The 9,722-nt window shown below is 24.5% G+C and overlaps 1 protein-coding gene across 1 annotated transcript; it reads right to left on the reverse strand.

Moving 5' to 3' along the window:
- Positions 1 to 690: 690 nt before the first annotated feature.
- LOC132924818 (putative inner dynein arm light chain, axonemal) lies at positions 691 to 5,962 on the reverse strand. Its single transcript, XM_060989260.1, has 5 exons — positions 5,903 to 5,962; positions 4,785 to 5,031; positions 4,530 to 4,678; positions 1,538 to 1,744; positions 691 to 762 (listed from the first exon to the last, which is right to left on the reverse strand). The coding sequence occupies exons 1-5, from the start codon at positions 5,960 to 5,962 to the stop codon at positions 691 to 693; spliced, it is 735 nt and encodes a 244-aa protein (XP_060845243.1).
- Positions 5,963 to 9,722: the final 3,760 nt, after the last annotated feature.

A 9,722-nucleotide genomic window follows, 5' to 3' on the forward strand; every position in this document is an offset into this window, starting at 1 on the left:
TGACTTATTATTTTTTTATTGGGAAACGCGGTCCCCATACACTAAACTATTCTTTCACGTCGATTTCACTTATTAAATATAATATAGAACAAGACATGCCTCGTATTTTTTCATATATATATATATATACGCACGCCTGTAGTATATTTTTAAAGAGAAAATAGTTTGGAATTTGGAAATTACAAAAAAATAAAACAAATACAAAAAAAGTCACAGTTAACAATAATTGTAAATTTGGTATACCTACATAATGTTTATTAAATTAATATCGATATTCTTTATAGACTCGCTATTCAAATAATACTAAAAATTTTGACGGCCATTTTTTTTGTTATTCCCTTTGGAAACAACAAGAGCATAACAACCGTGCAAGCCTTAAACTCAATATTCATAAGTACTTACAGGTGTTATTAATCGAATATCAATAATATATTATATACAATATTATATAGTTATAATATGTTCAACGATTATACATTATACCAAATGTATTTACGTTTGAAACATCGTTACACCGATTTGTCGTTATGTACAAAGAAAAAATACTTAAAAAAAAAAATTATTTATTATAACTTTGTTTTGAATATCGAATAATCGAACTGAACAGTTCAAATTTGTAACATTTTAATTAAATTCAACAATAAAAGGTTAGAAAATAGAAACCTTATAATTAGCCACCGCCCATCACAACTAGGTGGGATTGACTTTACTTTGGATCAGATAAGAAGTCTTTGTTGATGGCGTTATCATGTTCATCTGTTCCTGTAACAAGCAAATATTTATCAATAAAATAATATTGGTACCTTACTCATAGTCTCGTAAAGTCGTTGTTAGATCAAACTGGCACAACGGTGTCGACGCAAACATGCAAAATCAGTGGTTCTCCGTAATTTATATTAATATTTATTTATGATTGTAACAAAAAAATTTAAAACAGATACACAAGTCTGGGATACAATCACTTAAAAAAAGCCATCGCAGTTGTATTAATTCATCTGATGACTATAATAAGTATACAAGGTATAATGTATATTTCGTAGACACATACTCAAATCAAGCATTTTAATAAATGCCTAAGCTATATTCATTATACTTTTACTATATACTATATATAAACAATAAATATTAATATTTTAGATATTTAAACAATCATACAAAAGTATACTTTTGTTGTTTTAATTTTTTTCTAACGCTTAATTTATGTTTACTATTATTATCATTATATTATAAATCATAGTTATTTGCTAAATTATTGATTTTCATATTATTTGCCACTTAATATATATATATATATGCACCAGATCGATTTAATTTATGTGATTTTAATTTGTTTTTGTATTTTTCGTTGTTACATTCAATATTACGATCATCAATTTATTTTAATTATAATATTAGAAATTAATATAATTTCTGACTAAGATAGTAAGATAGCTGTTGGAATAAAACCAACAAATAAGAAAAAATTTGTTACTAAAGTAAACATTTTATAATCTAATAATTTCCACTCTCTTTAGTCAAAAAATTCATTGAATCTTACTTTGAGTTGTTCTGTTGATCGTTTAACGTAGGTCATCAGCATTTTGTATTTAAATTTCAACGCAATTATTAATTTATAATTCTCACCCGACTCTTTTTTCCTCAACTTATCTAAATATTTCTGTTTTGACTGTCTACATTTTATTTTTAAATCATCATTTATTGTTTTCAAGTCTTCGACTTCCTTGTCATATTCTGCATTGACGTTCTAAAATGTAAAATGATAATGAGTTCAATTATTTTATTTTATATTTTAGCTATATTAGACCTAGGCCTACTGATAAGCCTGGAAATAATTCTAACGAAGCTTTCTTCAATATCAGCAGTCAGCTGAGGCTTAAAAACACAGTAATATAGTAGGTACATAGACAAAAAAAAATAATTTAACATAATATACATAAAATACACTAAAAATGTAATAATTTAATAAATATCGTAAATTCCGATAATGAAATATAATTTATTAAAATTTAAAATTCTCTTCGGTTTATTATTTTAATTTTAATATATTTATTTTAAAATTAAAACTAGCTATGAATTGAGAACAAAATATTTTAAAAACAAAGTTTTTATTTTTAACTCTGAATGGGGTGAAAATACAGAGCTTAATATTATAAATTAGAATAAATAAATTGATTGTATAGTTTTGAATTTATTATTAATTGGAGTACATATTTCTAAGCTGAAATACAATTCTTTAAATTGTATTATATACATATTCGAATTTATAGATAGAAATTAGAACACAGGCCATATAATTCATATCAGACTTAGTTAAGATATGTATATAAATTTAAAAAAATATTGATGAAACAAGTGAAAAAGAAAATAGTGAAATGAGAGTAATACCCATAAAAAAAAAATTTGGCTATTTAATTAGAAACTTGGAATTGTTTACTATTCCATTAATATTTTATGAATATTCTCATTAGTTTTGGACTAATAATAATGATTATAGTTAAAATTATAAAATTTATATTATAAGTATTTTATTCTTATTTAAATAATTTACAATTATAAGTTATAAAACAAGTATATATTAAAGAATCTATGCATAATGCATGTGTATATTATAATATATGATTGTATTAACATTTTATACTTCATATACATGTTTTATTTTGACCCATGGTAAATAGGAATAGACTTGCTCAATGTTTTCCTCAAATACGTATGCTGTTAATTTAGTTTAAAAATAAATTATCGCAACTTGCTGGTGGACGACACTGCCGATAATAGTATTTATATTCTCGTAAAATCTATTAAGTATAATATTATTATGTGTGAAGTCTAGAATAAATCGACCTTATAATAATATGATAATATAAATATAATTCTAGATGAGACATGTTTTCAAACTGACTGTTTTATAATACGTCCTAATATAGGTAAATATTTCTGTACATGAGTATATATACATAAATGGCCTTTTGAAATGTATGGTTCATACTTATTGGCAGTTATACTTGTGTAGTTGAGCTGTAATTATATACTACTTATTTTAATGAATCATTCTATACTGCTTACTTAAAATACCTACTCCGTGTCATTGTAACTAAACACATTTGGAATTTGCAGTTAATAGCTAGGGCTATTGGCTATTATATTTTTAAATGTTTATTCATTATTCATGAATAAAAACTCAATAGCGAGGGTTAATGGTACTATTCAGTATTCGTACACTAAGATTAACAGTCATTATGATTATAATAATCATTGAATTTTTATTTAGCGTCCGCTACCTACAAACTGTAGTAGACACAATAACTGATAAATTAATATATTTCATTTCCCGGTTGACATTAACTATTATTGTAGTTAATTGCAGGATACATGAGGACCGCTGCTGGAAATAAACTTTTCAACATCTAATTATCTTGCATTCGATATGGCACGCATATATTTATGTCGTTAGTACATCCTATGATGTACAAATTGTACATGTTATGTTCGTAGTAAAATTATTGACAGGTTAATTCCTGACAACTAATGGAAATTTGCTAAAAATTGATTGTCAACTATTTTAATAAAGCACAATGTATCGTAAAACCAAAAATAAAATCCATCTAATATTGATGAAGGACTCCAAGGATAGACTGATGATGCTCCTCTACAACCTATGTGAAATACTAAGACCCAACCCAAAGACGATATCGACTCTATTTCAATTTCTCAAAGAGACGAACCTAATCTAGAAAATTATGACATATACACATACAGATTATATTACATGTAATTTAAATATAACATAAGCTTTTCATGTTTCATACTTAAAATATTTTGAATACATTTTTAAAATGTAATATATTTTAGAAAGGTCGCATATAAACACCGCCAGAAAAAAAACAGGTAAAATTGGGTTCATGTAAACTCTGCCAGTGAAGAAAATCAAGTAGTAGTATAAAATGAATAAAATATATTATTAAAAAAAAATTATAATTTAATGTACCTATTATCATATCGTTCATATTAAATATTTAAATCATACTAAATAATCGTTATACCTAATCAGGGCCCTCAAAAGGGAGGAGCTGATGGACCTTGAGTACAGGAGCCCGGCTATTTTAAGGGCCCGGGCAAACATTTAGTACAGGGGCCCGATATTGTATGTGGGGGCTCTGTATCTAATAATCCAAAAATATATAGTTAATAGTTATGTCATGTATGTAAACTAAAATGATGCGATATAATTTGTAAATATTCTAAGTCTTGTATTGCTCCATTAGTGTACATATTTAAAGCATCCTGTAACACTGTCATTTTTTTTAATGCCAATAACCTCAGCAATTGAGGTAGTTAAGGTGTATATAGAAATAATAATTAAAAAAAAATCTACCTTAATTAAAGTGACTGCTATCGACAGTCGTCAGACGATTAGGCCGATAGGGTAAATAATATAATAATATTATAATAACTATATTTATTATGATAAATTATTAAGTACTTAAATAAATATATAGATAAATAGATAATATATTTTAAACCAATTATACCAATGAATCCGGATACATATCTTGAGAGAACACTGCTTTATCGAACATACATTTTAAGATGAAAATCGTATTTTTGTACTCGTTGTGAATCCTAAATAAAATTGCTCCAAGATCTTCATCCAAAATTATGATTTGTCTTAAAACTTCATCTTTTTCGTAATATATAATAACGTTTAGTAAAACCACACATAAAAACATAATACATGTATATATATATACGTATATATATCCCTAGGGATAAAAACTTTATATTACCGAAAAATAAATTGTATATATAGTTTCTTTTCTCGCATATCCCTGTTTTCTTAAATCCATAAAACTGTTCTAGTTGGTTCAATACGATAATCATTTTTGTCACCTCGTCTCTATTTGAAGGTTCTCTAGAAATTGTCTGTCTCAAAGTTATCACTTTGTTATCATTATCAATGTGAGTCCATACTCTGGGAGGAAATACTTCTTCTAATATAGAATTTTTAACCTTATCTTTTTTTGTGTCATTGTTCTATAAATGTTTCAATTCGTTAAAAATTTATTTAACCACACATTTTTGTTTTATTTGAATAATTTCGTTGTAAAGAAATGTTTGAAAAAGTTCAACCACAAATTTTATATGTATAATATAAATTAGTACCTGTATTATTATATCATATTTAATTTTTTTTTTTTTAGTATTTGGAAAGTTTTTTTTTCATATTTATATCGATATTATTACATATTTACTACAAGTTAACAACAAATGGAAATACCGTTATTTTGAAATACATTATTATACGCAATTTGTAAATTGTTTTGGTTTCTATTTTAAGTTCAAATTTGTATCTTACAACAGATAAGGTCATTTTTTGTTGGCACCGAAAATAATATAATAAATGTAATTTATATATATATACTATATATTTTGTATATTTATTTATTTATAATTTGTGGAAAATATAAAATTTGTTTAATTTTCTAAAAGTAATATGCCATGTTCACAGTTGTAAAATATTTTATTTTCTATTCCTCACATGTAATATTTTATGTATGTAAGTACAAAATTGTACAAATTATTACAATATAAACGCGTATTTAAGTTATTGAATGTATTATACGATGTACTACATACAAAAATTTACTATTTTTCAAGAATTGTCAGTTTTATTAATTTAATTAAATCAATAACCTGAATATACTGAGTTGACTTCATTGAATCAAAATCATACTCGTTTTTCATTGATTTAACATGCGTTTTTCATTAATTAAATGACATTATTCTCTGTGTGTTTGGTCATAAATTTAATATTATTTTTAATTTCAAGAAAGCAAAATTGGGTTTCAAAAATTATGAATGTATGAACCCTGCTTTAAGGATTATATACGAGTATATGTATTACTTGTTCTACGACGTCAGTGATATCCTTAACAGAGTTCCATTTCAAGACTCCTTTGCTCATAAACGCAAGCAATTCGGTATTATTCATTTAACTGTATATTATAAATTGAATTGTTCAGTTACAAAAATATAAATATTGACTTATAGCTTATTTACTTTTATTATTGATTAGTTACGAAAACTATGTTTAATATTTATACTTATTTGTTTTTTTTAAATCTTATTTTCTAACTTGTTAGATTGAAAACAAAATTTTATTTGTTTTATATAATAAAACGATTTGGAATAAAAATAATATATTGTTTATTTTTTTTGTATTCATTTTTGTTTTGTTCTTTTTTGGAGCAATAGAAATACTTTTATTTTAAATTATGAAGGAGATCACTAGTAAAAAATTGCATCTAGTTGTAACTTTAGTCAAAAGTAAAATGAGTGATCGAAGTTTAAATTTTGATAAGATATTAATATATGTATATATAATAAAAAATTGTGTTATTTTTCAAAAATTATTAATCGAAGAAATTTAAAACATTCTTCTATAGTCAATATTAATAAATTATTTAAAATGAAAGTTTCAAAATATTTGGACTAATTTTAAGTTATTTATAGGCATTTGAAAATTTAAATTACTCTTTGTTTTGTTTTTTTTTTAAAGTGTTGATAAAACATTGATAAAAATTGAAGAATGTAGCTAATTTTTATTTAGCATATTATTGTATATAATAGACACTGGTAAAGTGGTAAATTACAATTACATAATTACAACTATAAAAGTATAAACGTTTATATAAAATGTTCAATACCTACGTTATCTGCATATTTTATAATATTGCCTATATTGAATAAAGAATATATTTCTCCAGGAAATGTAAAATATAATTGTTTATATACTTTCATACATTACTTTAATATATGAAATTAATCTACATGTGACATTCTTCTAAACAATAGCTTGTTTATAAAACCGGTTTTCAAGAATACAATTCAAAAAAACGAAGTCCCTATCTCTTCGGGAAATAATGCCCGTATATTAGATATTACATGCAGCAATATTATGTTTTTCAAATATTCGTTTCGTTTTAAAATACACGAAATTTGTTTAATTTTAAAGAAGATCCAACAATGTTATTACGGTTAAAAATTTACTCGATGTTTTCGGTTTAACAGTAATGACAACTAAAATACTTGTTATACAACGATATTATTTTTTAATACTATTTATATTTGAATAATGCATTAAGCAATTTACAGCTATGTCATCTGCCATGTCGTGTTTCTTGTATCGTACTCCGATTGATCGTTATAAATTATAATCATAGTATAGTATAATCCACTAAACACCATGAACTATACCGTGAGTTGGGTTGAACTCAACTTTTGAACACGACACGAATGACAACGTAGTTATAAATCTGACTTTAGTGATAGAAAAAATGTCATCTAAATCGTTTCATATGTAAACATTTATCAAAATTTTCTTTAAACAGATTCGTTGGTTTTAAACATATTTGACTTTTGTATGTGTATAGTATAGGTATATAAATATAAATAGTAATTACATATATATATTTTATATTACAGGACGTAACTATAATAGGTATATTTAATATTTGGTTAAAATTAAATTTTAAATGTATGTAAATTTAGCTGTCGATAAAATGCAAATAACAATTATTGATGCTCTGACGTTACGTTTTCTACGAAAGTACACCCATTAACAACTTAAAATAATTCGTATAATTTAATGTACCTAATATTAGTTGTTAGTAAGAACTAATAGCCAAAAAAATATGTTAAGTTTGGCAATAGTTATCTGTACATTTACGTACATATACTATGATTAAATAGGTAGTTTGTAACATTCTACTAATTATATTACAAAATATATAATATATTTACATGTTGTTTGTAAGTATTATACTATACAAGAACATGAATCTATAGGTATAATATTATATAAATAAATTATTTTATAACAATGTTTTTATTTAAATTTATATTCTAATTAGTAATTAGTATAAAAATATAAAATACATATCAACGAAAAATTGTTAATTTAAAAGTGAATTCAAATTTCAAATAACTAATAACGATAATCAAGTATCTAAATAATATTTTACTGTTTTTATATAAATAAACAGCAAAAACGTGTATGTATAATTATGTCTATAAGTATAATATAACAATTACTACGTTTATAATCTTGTACTTTTCAGGCGATAGAGACTGATATAGAACATCATTACTGCCCCCCTCAACCATTTTGAACATAACAAAAACATTTTTATTACTTTTTATTTTTCTTAGAGTCTATCGGTCATTCAGACCATCTTGTCGGATACCCAATCCTCTAACAAGTCTAACATTTCCTATTAGCCATTCGTGTTTTCCAGTCTCCGGGTCCTCTAGTCAGTAGTGTTTCTACGTTTTTTGTCTCAAAAACGGCCTCTCAAATGGCCGTCTTTTACTTACTGGATTATCAATAGTCTGCAATTATTATCCATAGACCATAATCGTGCGTGTAGTTAATCCTAGTTTCACCATACATGAATTTCCTACTGTAATTTTGTGTTCCGGATTATGTTCACTATGTTTTGTTTCTGGAAAAGACTCTCCAACTCAATGAGTTTTCCTTCTTGCTCTTCACTCCCCCGTTTCTTCGTCCTTCACTGGCTGGTCACCTACCTATCGTATCATGACTGAATTTTAATTTTATTTATTTTTCATAATAAATGAAAACTTATTTATACACACGCCAGTTGACGTACCTATATTGAACAGTTTTAAACGCTTACAAACGTTTAACTTACTAACTACTCGATACTTGAAAATATAAGGTATACATTTCAAATATATGTATATTTCGCAAGTCATTGTAATTCACTATTAATTTCACGCCATATTAGAAAAAAAAAAAATTAAAAATAAACTAGAGATTTTAAAGTTTTAACTATAACCATTGTAGCACTTTTATACAATAACAGTTCCAATTTAGTAAAAAATTCAAAAATATTAATTTGATATAAAAAATTATCGACATGATTAAACACGTAGAAATCTGTATAAAAACAGCAGGTTTAAATGATAAGTACATAATTACATAACCTATGCAGTATATCTGATAGTATTGAAACTACTAGTTAATAAAAAACACAAACCCTATAAACTGATGAGTGACAACAGATTTTTCATCGCCAATGTTTGAAACGGATAGTTGTTTAATGATTGAGTTATGACATATACTTTACTTACCGTATAATAAATAATAATAATAAAATATTTTATTAATAAAAATAAGAATAAAATATTAATATTTTATTAATTCTTAATATCGAATGTTCCTTTTATCTAAAATTCTAAAATAATGTATATGTTCGCATACACTCGGATTAGCTGACCTAAAGTTATTATTTAAATTCTAACATAATATTTCTCAGACTAGCCTAATTGTTTTTAAACTCTTAAATTATAAATATTATAATAACTATTTATTTTACTTAATATGATATTTAAAAAAATTGTTATTCAGTTATTACTATAGAACTATACGAAATTTAAAAAAAAGTTCGATTGCAATGTTAATGTATTTTGTTAATTCTTTTAAAAAAAGGTTATGTGTGTTCTGCGTTGTTATAGGCTATAGCCTAGTCTTTATATTATGTTTCTTGTTATTATAATTATAATTTATAACAGAACTTATAATATTTACTTTGAAAGTTAATGTTCTAATAATATCGAAACTTCATATGTTATAAAATATTTATTAATTCGTGGTAATATATTATTTGAGAGTGTAATAAATATTGACTGTGGAAAATACT

Source organism: Rhopalosiphum padi, chromosome 3, assembly GCF_020882245.1.
Source record: "Rhopalosiphum padi isolate XX-2018 chromosome 3, ASM2088224v1, whole genome shotgun sequence".
In the NCBI taxonomy this organism is placed as follows: Eukaryota; Metazoa; Arthropoda; class Insecta; order Hemiptera; family Aphididae; genus Rhopalosiphum; species Rhopalosiphum padi.